This window comes from Pseudorca crassidens, chromosome 2 (genome assembly GCF_039906515.1).
Source record: "Pseudorca crassidens isolate mPseCra1 chromosome 2, mPseCra1.hap1, whole genome shotgun sequence".
Taxonomy (NCBI): domain Eukaryota; kingdom Metazoa; phylum Chordata; class Mammalia; order Artiodactyla; family Delphinidae; genus Pseudorca; species Pseudorca crassidens.
This window is the reverse complement of record NC_090297.1, coordinates 159,156,439-159,169,359: the sequence shown is the minus strand read 5'-3', so window position 1 is coordinate 159,169,359 and position 12,921 is coordinate 159,156,439. Positions and strand designations below refer to the sequence as shown.

At 39.0% G+C, this 12,921-nt stretch overlaps 1 protein-coding gene across 1 annotated transcript in view; it reads left to right on the top strand.

The window, feature by feature from the left end:
• The first annotated feature begins 2,668 nt into the window (after window positions 1-2,668).
• ADSS2 (adenylosuccinate synthase 2) overlaps window positions 2,669-12,921 on the top strand; it is a 40,233-nt gene continuing 29,980 nt past the window's right edge. Inside the window, exon 1 of the mRNA XM_067729519.1 lies at window positions 2,669-3,011. Within this exon, the coding sequence (XP_067585620.1) occupies window positions 2,829-3,011 (183 nt within the window). The 5' untranslated portion in view covers window positions 2,669-2,828. The remainder of the gene's footprint in view (window positions 3,012-12,921) is intronic.

The window sequence follows — 12,921 nt, the reverse complement described above, 5'->3', positions numbered from 1 at the left end:
ATATATAACAAAACCTTAAAGAAAATTAACAGGACAAGAATCTAATATCTACAAAGGTGCAAACATAATTTCTCTCTCCATAACTATCCCCCTTTTATCAAAAGTAATCATAGTAAAACTAATTTGTTTGTATTAAATTTGGCTTGATTATTTACATAAATGTAGTAAGAATAGTGATTGACCATATAAACTCTTTTTAAGGTTACTTTGCTGGAAACTTACAAGCAAGGTACCAGGCTTATTTTTCCAAGAAGTTCCTTAAAATTGGTCATATCTGAGTCTATGTAGCTCTCAAATATTACATTCCAGTCAAAGCCTTGGCAATGTAGTCAGTATTTCCAATTGTATCCTATTATAAGAAGAACAGGTTCTCACTGAATTCAAGTAAATAACTAACTGTACTGTCAGGAAAAAATATTTAAGAGCTTCCGAATTCTGGAAGGATCAGGTAGGAAAAGATAAATATTTCATCTTTGTTTACAATTGCTGTAAGTCACAGATGCTTAAGAGAAAACGTTTCCTTAAATCTGGAAAAGTAAACATTAGGGGACTAACATAAGAAGTCATAAAAATTATAATCATCCTCAAAAAGACTTCATTCAGAAAAGTAAAACATTAGGGAACTAGCGTAAAAAATCATAAAAATTATAATCATCCTCATTTGTTCATTCAGCCTCCTGTAAATCTTGTTGCTCTTGATCTTGGGTTAGCAGCTTTATGAATCAATCAATTTTCCATTAAAGTTTTAGAAACTTTTACCCAGTTCAGTGTTATGAACTTAAAGTTATCAGAAACCTGCATTCTAGAGCAGTGGTCCCCAACCTTTTTGGCACCAGGGACTGGTTTTGTGGAAGACAATTTTTTTCTCATGGACCAGGGTTGGGTGGGGAGGATGCTTCAGGCGGTAACGTGAGCAATGGGGAGCGGCAGATGAAGTTTCGCAGGCTCCCCTGCCGCTCACCTCCCACTGTGCAGCCTGGGGGGGTTGGGGACCCCTGTTCTAGAGTATTTGTTAGGGTCTTTTCCAGGAATCTCCTTGAAGACGAAGCATTTTTATAGGAATATTCTTGTAAAGCATCAGAGTAAAACAGTAACTCTCTGTGAATGACAAAAGACTTAAATGTCTGTTATTAAAGATCCAATAAGAGTCCATTATTATGGAATTGACATGGGAATTTGGTAAGTTCTATGACACACATTTTAAGATAATAACTAGAATTATGAATGATAATACACCAGAACATATCAAGATTTCTAGGAATGTCATAATTTCTGAAACATTTATGACATATACAGATGCAATGTAAAGAAGGCTTAGTATTATTTATTTGACAATGCTTCCCATGTAATTTCCCAAATAAGCCTAGTTTAATATCTCCTTTTTAATAAAGAGAGAGAACAGATCCTTCAAGATGCTCCAGAGGCCCTCCAAAAAAATCCCAAAGTTAGTTTAAGGTCAAAAAGACTTCATTTATAGTTTGATTCTTGGGAAGTTTTTAAAAAATATCAAAAATTTTGGACATGACTAAATTGGATCACAGATCATTATAAAATAATATTTATTCATTTAACTAAAGTGGCAAAAAGATTTCAAAGGTTAGAGCATTGTTGCTGGGGCAGGGAGGAATCTGCCTTCTTTTTTTTAAAAGTAGGAGATAAAATTCCTGTGTGAAAAATGTCTTCCCTTATCCCAGAAGAAGAGTAATATTCTTATCTTCCTTGTTCCTCTGGTTATGCAATCTGCTAGGAATGGTACCTGCACGACAGCTACCCCGTTGGGGCTTCCTGACTCCACTTAAAATGAGCCTAATTTATTTTCACAGTATACTTGGGAATCTAGCGACAACTGAAACACTAAACACTACAGAAAGGACCTGGGCTCTGGACTCAGACCATCTAGGTACCAATTCATCCCTCACTGGAGGAAGTTCACTAACTTTTAAACCCTGTAAAATAAGGATAAGATAGTATTACCTACCTCATATGGTTGTGGGAATTAAAAGTGTATTATAGTATTCGGCATATATTGTATGACATGGGCAATTCATTCCTTCTCTCTGAACTTCTGTTACTAATATGTAAAATGAGAAGGTATAGGACTCTACGTGTTCTCTACATTTTCAGGCCTAATGTCCTCTACATTACTGCTTTACTTTCGAGTTTGCCTGTTCCCATCTCTGTTCTTACTTCCAGAGCTTTACTTTCCAAATTATAAATCTATAGTACGTTTCAATTTCATCCCATTTGTATTTTGAAATTGCACCCTTTGTATTTTGTACACACTATCTCATCCCTTAATAAAAACAAATTAAAAATTATTTAAATATGAACATTTTCAGAGACTGAAACGTGCAGATGGCAGACACCAAATCACTGATATACGTCGCTTCCGCCAGAGCGCTGCCGGGAGTTGTAGTCTGACGCACAGGCACACACCTCCCCGCCTCTCCAGTTTGAAAAGCGGGAGGACGGGCGGGTGGGCGGGGCGTTGAGGCTGAAGCGCGCTCGAAGCCCCGCCCCCGCCCCTTTCCGCTCGCCCGGTTCGCCCTGGAGGGGCGCGCCCGGCCGTGGAAGGGGCGTGGTCTTTCCCTGAGGGGCGGTGCTGCCGAGGCCGGCGTCCTCCGGGAGGTCCTGATTCCCCCCGCGCCGAGGGCGGCGGGAGCGCGGGGCGGGCCTGGCGGGAGGGTGGCGACCCTGCAGGCGGGGCGGGGGCGGGTTGGCTCTGGCTCCTTCTTCCTCCGCATGTGGCTGGCGGCCGCAGAGCAGTTCAGTTCGCGCACTCCTGCCCGCCCGCGTCCCCTTCGGACTCTCCTCGCGTCTCTGGAGCCATGGCGTTCGCAGAGACCAACCCGGCGGCATCCTCCTTGCCCAACGGCGACTGCGGCCGCCCCAGGGCGCGGCCCGGAGGGAACCGGGTGACGGTGGTGCTCGGCGCGCAGTGGGGCGACGAAGGCAAGGGGAAGGTGGTGGATCTGCTGGCGCAGGACGCAGACATCGTGTGCCGCTGCCAGGTGAGGCGGCCGGGCTCTGATGGGAAGCCGGCCCCTGAGCTCGGGCCCAGAACTCGCATTCACCGTCCAAAATAAGGTGTCACCTTGAGGTTCTTTCCTTTTATTATGAGCTGCGGCGACGTGGAGAAATGGCGGGAGGTCGGAGACCCCTGCCCTGGGGCCTTGGGCTGAGGGCTCGGGGTGGCTCAGGAGGAAGATGCGGCTTGACGGGGAGCCTTTGAGATGCGCGATGCCTGGGGAGTTGCAGTTCTCGGTCTGGGGACAAGTGCTCAAACCCAGGACTGAGGCCGGGGTGGAGGTGGGTTACTGTTCGAATTTGAGGAGCTACCGCCCGAGGCCTGCTGGCGACTCCGGGCGGAGACCCTACGGGGCCGCAAAACCTTCCCCATCATCACTCATCCGCTCAGGGAGACCAAGTGGGCCGAAACGCCCTGAAATCCAGACTCACCACTTCCCCACCTGCAGGCCCCGAGCTTGCAGAGCTTTGCCACCTTCGGGCCACTTTGTTGACATGAGAACCCACCTCCGGGGCTTAGGGCTGTTTGATGACTGTTTAGTGTCCCCTGTTTTTTTACTCGGTACCCGGTATACTAAGGGGAGATTAATTTTACATGTTGGTCCCAGAAGTGGGAATCCCACCCAGCTCTTTTACGATTGAGGCAAGTGAAATACACGAGTGTCAAATCTAGTATTTAGAAATATTTACAGTGTTACGCTCACATCTAGAGTGAACTTTCGGGAAATGGAATGGTAAGGTACTTCCTACCGGGAGACACGTGGTTTTCACTGTAAGCTTTCTTCCTATTTGTCGTTTGCTTTGAAGCAGCCTAGAGGCTAGGCCTTTGTAAAGGCTCTTAGATAACTGTTACCAATTTTAAAATTCGAAATAGTTGAGCAATAACTACTTTCAAAACGAATGGTAGTGTAATATCTGAAGTTAACCACTGCCTGTTTAGGTTGCAAGAATGTTTCTTCTTCATGAACTTACCTGGCACAATATGATGATGCTGTGTACATTCTAACAAGTTCATAGGCCCACTTGATTGGAAGTTTTCTACCTAAAATTGAGTACCATTTGAGCATGCAGAAAAGGTAATCGTAGGCACATCAAAAGTTAAATAAAAATCTTGTTTTTTGCGTGCAAAAATCCATCCTGCCCGTTCCTTGGTTAAGACAGCTGTTGCACCAGTTGCCTCTTAGTATTACCAATAGCACCACCACCAGCACCTCCCTTCCAGCCTTCTATTCCTCCACCCCTCTGGCAACACGCATACCTTACTTAATAACACCCCTAAAGGGGTTGCCTCACACTGCCTTAGGAGCTGCTCCAGAAGGCTGGCCTTCACCTTCCTTTTGTCCTAAAATCAGATCTGGCTGTGCTGTGGGGAAAGAAGTATGAAAATATACCTAACTCTTTCTGGGTACGAGGGGAGAGAGGCTGAGACCTGTTTATTTACTTCACTGTCATTTCTGACATCTTCCTTACACAGAAATAGTAGTGCTCGGGATCAGCTACATTATGGCTTGTAAGAAGGTTTTGGGAATGTGACCATTTTGCCTTTATTCTGGAAGATCCTCAGTTTTAACATCCCTTTGAAACGTAGTAGAATTAGTTTGTTGATTGGAGAAGGTGCTACTGTGTTACTGTAAAAAGTAATCTTGAAGGAGGTCATGGACCAATCTGATCTGATGCCCTTGGAAAGTCTAGAGAGAAGTGACGGAGAAGGAGCCAAGTTTGGCTTTAAAATGTTAGCTGAGGGCTTCCCTGGTGGCGCAGTAGTTGAGAGTCCGTCTGCCGATGCAGGGGACACGGGTTCGTGCCCCGGTCTGGGAAGATCCCACATGCCGCGGAGCGGCTGGGCCCGTGAGCCATGGCCGCTGAGCCTGCGTGTCCGGAGCCTGTGCTCCGCAACGGGAGAGACCGCAACAGTGAGAGGCCCGCGCGCCGCCAAACAAACAAACAAACAAACAAAATGTTAGCTGAAGTTAGAGAAGAAACATATGAGCAGACTTGTTAGGCAGACTTTACTCACCGGGAAAGTTTTGACTTACTACCTTCCTTATATAATTTAAAAAGTGTTGTATTCTTCTAGTGCCTTTTAAGAGCTCATCATTAGAAGGATTCTTACGTCTTGTTAGTGCAGGCAGATAAGTAATGAATAGACTTAAGAATATCCCTTGTGATTCACCTTGGTAACTTTATATCATCTGGTCAGTCCTAGTAAGCTGACATCTACTTAGTGAAGTTCTCCTGACTTATAAAATTGATGGTTATGGAATGTTGAATTTCTTAATAAGTATGTATAGAGAGCTGGGAAAAGTCAACTTTAGGAAAAACATTTTGAGCTTGAATTGCCATGTTTGATGATTCAAATTTTGTGTATTATTGAAAATAATATGCACTTTGTTAGAGTTTAAGCAGTATATTTTTGTCATATTCATGCCATAATCTCAGGTTTTATACAGTCTTTCTCCAGAAGTGGTATACACATAATGTATCTCTAATGGAATCATAAAATAAGGATTTTTTTCCAGTAAAAATACAGTTTTTTTAAAAAGAAAAGCTGACACTGCATTTAACTATATATTTTAATATTTAAAATGCCTGTTTGGAAAGAATATAAGCAAAACTAGTGGCATTTTCATCATCATAGCACTTAAGACCTGTATTTTAGATTCAAGATTTATAGGAAGTTACTTATAACTTGTTAGACACACTAGATCCTTAAATAAGTGTGTAGGACTTGCATGAAAGGATGACTTAATTTTAAATCGATAGGTCTTTTAAGAAAAAGAGAAGAATTAAGTATAGGACCAATTCCTGGCACAGTTCATTCATCCAACAATCACATAATGAATATCTACAGGGGACCACTTAGCCCCAGAGTTAAAAGCTGAAAAAGGCAGGGCTTGTGCCCACAGGGAGCTTATAGTCTAGTGGACAACTGTTTCTTAAACAAGTATTTCCCAGGGTGGGGATAGAGAAGGGGACTAGTACAGGTTTTTCCGAAGGGTTAAAGTATGGGAATAGGAAGCCTCCTTCCTGGCAACACAAAAATAGTTTTATTAGGAGAATATTACTGGGTTTTTTTCTCCCCAGATACTCTCAAAGTAAACTACTATTCTTTATTTTCTTTATTTTGTTGAGTAGAAACTACAGAGATTTTAACTATTGTACTTTATACCAGACCTTAAGCATGGGCTTATTTATTGTTCTGGAGAAAGTAAAGCTTGGTAGTCTCAGCTACAACTACAGGCATGAAGTTGCCTGTAATCAGGAATAGGTAGAAGAGTATTTCTTTGTGTTTTTTTCCCCAGGGCTTTAAAGTTAATATAAAGAGAAAATCTTAACTAAAATTAATTACAAAGGGAAAGTATATCCTGTCACTTGCTATATAAAGTTGGCCATAAAAGTAAACACAATGAAAAAAAATGTTAATTTATAGCTAGATGCTGGTATTTGCTGAAGGCTCTGAAACCAGCTATTAGCAAGTGATAGAGAAATGTAAAAGACATACCAGCCGCAACTGAGGCGTTCTCCTTGAAATAATCAGAAAGGTTGAAAGATAAGTTAAAAGAGAATAATTTCAGTGTTTTTTAATGCCTTGACCTTATACAGCTAAAATTATCTTCTAAACCACTTCCCATAATTTTGAAGATGGTGGAGAATTAGCATTTAAGGTAAGCCATTCTTCCAGTGTTATAACAATTGCTATTTCTGTGTCTCCTATCAGGATTGTTTTTTATGTGTAGTATTTCCCAAGTGCCTACATAAGTGTATACCAGAGTGTGGTGTACTTGGTTAACTCCTGCTTTCTCGGATTACTGTGTTTTCCCTACTAGAATGTACGTTTTCTCAAAAAGAGGACTTGTTCCTTTTTTGTTTTCTTCCATAGCATCCAGTACTGTGTGAGGCAGAGAGGAAGTAAATACTCAACAAATATTTATTGGGTGACCTGGATCACCCTTAGAAATTTCTGTGAATTCAGTAGTTTAGCCCTTTCCTGTATTATTTTAATATACCCCTAGACAATTTAATTGACTATTGGCATGAGTTTAACGTGGAATCCCCAACTTTCCTTGGATTAACATTTGTTAAGTAGTATTTTTAGCTAGTATTTTTCACGTACCATTATGTTCAAAGGCTTTACTAGTTTATTTTAGACTTATTTCTTGTATCTATGAGAAAATAGATAACTGATAATTGTATCATTTTTGTGTATTTCCTCAGCAAATTTCAGTTGAATGCTCTGTGATTCTAGTAAATAGTTTTTCCTTGTTGAGGGCAGTAGATCTCAAAGTTTGGTCGATGAGGATGTCTCAAGTTGTTCACTATTTAAACTTATTGTATTAGTGTATATAATATACCATTATCTCTATTTTTGAGGCATGTATTTTTTAAATTATATGAGGTTATCTCAGTATCAGATCAATATTATTCTGTTTCTTTAATTTTGGTGAGAACGGGTGGGTTAGTTCGTTAGTTTTAAGTATCTCTAGGAAAAACTTTTGCCTAGAACAAATCTAGAGTGAACTGGTGAATTGATAATATAGTTAATAGCTTACTTACTGTAACTGAATACAAATCTACTTATAGTATCTTTTGGGGACTAGGTCAGATTTTGATTAATGTGGTTGAGCTACATACCAATAAGTGAAGACTGGTGATATTAGTATACTTTTATCTAACGTCAAAGGGATATTGAGGTATTCAGTATTATCTGGGGAAAGCAATTGAAAAGAACAGTAAGTATGTATAGCACAGGGAAGTATACTCAATATTTTGTAATAACCTATAAGGGGAAAAGGAATCTGAAAAAAATATATATATGTATGGGACTTCCCCGGTGTCACAGTGGTTAAGAATCCGCCTGCCAATGCAGGGGACATGGGTTCGATCCCTGGTCTGGGAAGATCCTACAAGCCACGGAGCAACTAAGCCTGTGTGCCACAACTACTGAGCCTGCTCTCTGGAGCCCACGAGCCACAACTACTGAAGCCCGTTCGCCTAGAGAATGTGTTCCGCAACAAGAGAAGCCACCGCAATGAGAAGGCTGCGTACCGCACCGAAGAGTAGCCCCCCCTTACCGCAACTAGACAGAGCCCGTGTGCAGCAATGAAGACCCAACGCAGCGAAAAGTAAATAAGTAAATATTTATTTAAAAAATATATATGTATGTATAACTGAATTACTTTGCTGTACACCTGAAACTAACACAACACTGTAAATCAACTATACTTCAGTCAAGAAAGAAAGAAAGAAAGAAAGAAAGAACGAAAGAAAGAAAGAAAGAGAAAAAGAAAGAAAGAAAGAAAGAAAAGAACAGTAAATAGAGGACAGTTCCCATGGCTACTCTGGCTCCAAGACGGAATGGTTCTTTACATTGGACCAACTTTTAATTATATTTAATTCAATATAATAAAATTCCTCTTTAAAAAATAAGAGGTCCCATGAAATTTTTAAAAATGGGATTTTTGTGTCAAGCTTTTAAACACCCTTTTAAAGGAAGAATTTTATTCATGAGAGAAAACTTTTTTGACTTGAAATCTGCAGTTCAATTTCAATGTGTTTTAAGAAAATACCTCCATAAATGTAATGATTAAGTGAATTTTTATCAAGCATTTAGAGAGCTGCACAACATTATTGGTTTATGCATTTTTTGCTTGCATGTCTGATCTTCCTGACTATGACCCTGGTCATCTCTGACCGTTGTTTAGTAAGTGTGTATATTAGAGTTTGGTACCTAGAGTCTAGAGCTTCTTAATTAGGAACCTGAGATCCTCCAAGGCCATGCCTCATTCCATTTTCATTGTGAGAAGTTGTTTTATAATGGTAATTTAAGGTACAAAATACAAGGTACTTGAGATTTTTATCATTTGTGTGACATTTATCTGTGTATGAAACTGGAAGGTAACCATAATACTGTAAGGTAAAGTAGATACTGTAAGCCTTTAAGAGATAACTGAGCAGTATACTTGGATGTCTTTGCTAAAAAGAAATTCAGATACCCTGTATATGTTTTCCTATCTAGTGTGTCTGGTTACTGTTGAATAGTTTAATTTGATCAACTTACTGCTAGTAACTTAAACCTGCTCTACTTTGAAATCATAAGCTAATTGCAATTATATGAATGTTTTTATAAAAGAACAGTCATCCTTGTTTATAATTGCTTTATTGCTGTAGATTGCTGTTTTAGTTTTGGCAAATAGTGAAGTGTTTCATCAGGAAAGGGACACAGGCCTTTCAGTGTTTACCAAGAAAAACAGCACAGGTAATAAGCACCAACTCAAAAGATTGTTAGGTTTCTAAGAAGCTTGAAGACTAGGTAGGAAGTGGGAATACTTTCTTGATTGCTGGAATAGTTCAAAGTCATGGAGTCTGAGGCATTGCTGTGCTCTGCTGTAATCCACAGTGTTTACTCTGACTTCTTGATTGATGTTTATTTGGAGCTCTGTGATTACTGTACAGTGTTCATGTATTCAGAGCAAAAAGAAGACAAAGAGAAGAGAAGACAGATACTATTTTAGAGGCCTAAGTGGCCTGAGAAATGCCTCTTGGCTATGTGCATGAAATTGTTAGCCCACAACACTATTGCTAAAAAGAGACATCATTGTTTCGGGTTGTAACACTGCCTTCATCTCCTCTCCCAGCAGAAACTCACTTAGTTTCCGGAGTGATTTGGGGAAGAGGAAGACCTAGGAGCAAACTAAGAAGTTAATATTCGGGAGTCACTTTTGCAGACTAATGTCATTTTGTTCCTGTTTAAATTTCTTTTTTACTTTTCTTTTCTTTTTCTTTTTTTTTTTTAAATCTCTCCTGGACCTTCTTAATTAGAAACTTACACATATCAACATTTCCTGATCCAAACTTTTATTCTAGAGCTGGTCTTGACAGCCTCTGGTTCTGAGGAGTGGTGGAAAGAAACTTTAAAACACTTGTCTTCTGACTTTCTTAAGTTTAAAATTAAATTGGGGGGGAAAAAAGTACACATGGAAACAATATAAAAGAATTAAATACTATTATTTTGAAATATACTGTCTAAAACCCCAAGAAACAAACAAACCAGTGGAGCCCAAAAGCGGTTTCATATTGTGTGGCAAGTCTCTGAGGAAAAACATAAGTCTGTAATGCCTTATATGATATTTAAGAGAACAGTTACAAAATAACTAAATACTAAATAATATTGTATCATCCCTGTATCCTGCAGTACCATGTTTTAGAGGTTTGTTCTTGACAGCATAAATATTAAAATTTAGAAGTTAATCATTTTTTAATTGAAGTATAGTTGATTTACAGTTAGTTTCAGGTGTACATAAGTTAATCATTTTATATTCAGTTATTACTAGCACAAGATGTGAACTTAGAGAGCCAGCTGTATACATACCATGTTGCAATGAGTTTGTTTTGTGAATCATTTGGATTCTTTGTCTGCAAGCAATGGAAAGAGATTGTCTTAAGCAAAATGCCAATATGTTTAAAGGAAGACCAAGATGGCTAAACCTTAAAGTGGCCTGAGACAAAGGCAGACAGCTTCTGGGATCTCAGCAGCCAGAACTGGCAGCCTTTACCTTTAGGATGCTCCCTTAGGTGATAGCCATCTCTGACTTTGAAAATCAAATTCCCAAGAGAGAGGAGCTTGATTGGCTCAAGCTTGGATCAGGTTTCCCTGTCTGGATCAATTACTGTGGCCAGAGGGGATGATTACTATGATTTACAAAGTAAGGGGTGAGGGGGTAGGGAAGCAGAGGGTCTGAACATACAAAAGGTATAGCTGACCTACAGTTAATTTCATATGGGAAAATTAAGAAATGAGGAAACATTAATTCAGGGTGATTCTCATTTGTAAACTATTTTCTAATATCACTGTAGACCTCTAGTGCTTTTCTAGAGGGAAGAATGTTTGGTGTTAAATAGGTTATTATTATTTTAACTATAATTAAAATAATGAGCGTTAGCTGTATTGGTTTTTAAAAACTAAGAGTATATACAAGAAACTTTGCTCTTCATCTTTGAGAACACAGAATTTTAGTTCTGCTCCCCCCGCCCCCATCATAATGTTCTAATTTATTTCAATGAGATACAGTTTTTTCCTGGTCATTAGGAAGCTTATTTGATATTTACATTCAATCTTAATGTAAGAATAATGGTCAAAGAAAATAGGTAAAATAAACACCAAATTAGGGGATGTTTTTGTGATTGTGGTGAGTGCTGATTGGATGACTGGATTTCTTTTTTTTGATATATTCTTTACTTTAATACTATTAATTTGCATTTATTCTTTTTTGGGAGGCTATAGAATGGCTTTATTGTCTCAGACTTGTAGAGTTTTGTTTCCTAAAATTAATCAGTCCATATCAAATAAGTACTAACAATGTCATAGAACTTTATTGGTCACTGCGGGGGAAGCAAAGAAATAGTGAGTCCTTGTACTTAAAGATCATCTCACATCTATCCCCACTGAATTTTACATTTGTTCTTGTTATTTAATATAAGAAAAAATATCATATAAGGCATTATAAACTTAGGTTTTTCCTCAAAGAGACTTGCCACACACTATGCAGCCACTTTTTTGGGCTCCACTGGTTGGTTTGTTTCTTGGGGTTTTAGATGGGATATTTTAAAATTAAAAATGTTCAAAAATTAAGACATCTGAGATTCATTAAGAAATATTTTCTCTATTGATAATAATTGATCTGGAAAACAACATTAATTACTATTCCACAGCTCCTTGTTTGTATAGCAATTAAGTGAACATATTTGTTTTTTTAGTTAGGTAGTATAAAATATACAGCTATGATAATTAGAGATATTTGTTAAATGCTGCATGAATGACTGGGATTATAAGTGTTATGGGAATTTAGCAAAGCAGCAAGAGGTAGTTACATATAACTATTAGTATGTGATTAATATTGTATCTGGGAGGATAGTTTACCAAATTTGCTTTGGGGAGTCTGTTAAAAGTATCAGTAGAAATAAGGATATATTTAGCTCCCATCATTTATCTGGCCTTCCCAGTGCTACTTAGGAGAATTGTTAAGCATAATTAAACAGGTATGTCCTTGCTACTTATCTTGGTACATACTACATAGAGTTGCCCATGTGAGAAGCATTCCATCACAAATGTGGGAGCCTGCAGTTCAGAGTACAGTTGGCCCTCCATATCCCTGGGATCTGCATCCAAGGATTCAACCAACCACCAATCGAAAATATTCGAAAAAAAATTCCAGAAAGTTCCAAAACGCAAAACTTGAATTTGCCATGCTGGCGACTATTTACATAGCATTTACGTTGTATTAGGTATTATAAGTAATCTAGAGATGATTTAAAGTATATTTGAGGATGCACGTAGCTTGTATGCAAATACCACACTACTTTATACAAGGGATTTAAACATTTCTGGATTTTGGTATCTGTGGGAGTCCTGGAACCAGTCTCCTGTGGATATGGAGGGAGGACTGTATCTGCCCTTGTAACTTCGTAGTGGGTATTTGTGGTTGGGTGAGGCTGGCAGTGGTGGTCCTATTGAAACTTCTTTGTTTTGCTCTCTGCTAATAACATGTGACCTTTCCATGGACCTCTGTTTCAGGACACTTTTCCTGAGCTCCCAAGAAGAATTTTGTATATTCCACACAATTTATAAGTATTTTAGGTTAGCGTCCAAGTAGGCACTTCAAATTTGAAGCTTCATCAGGGGCTTTTGGTGAAATGACCCTATACTCAAACTTATTTTATATATGTAGATTTAATTTGTCAAGAAATTCCTTGTGAGTAGCTCCTCAGTTCACCTCAGGACTGTTTTCTGCACAGTGAGTGTTTCAAGATTAGAAGCTATTATACCCCAACTCCCTCTTAGGGCACTAGTGACTGAATATACTAATAAGCACTTACATTTTCTCCCCTAACTCCTTA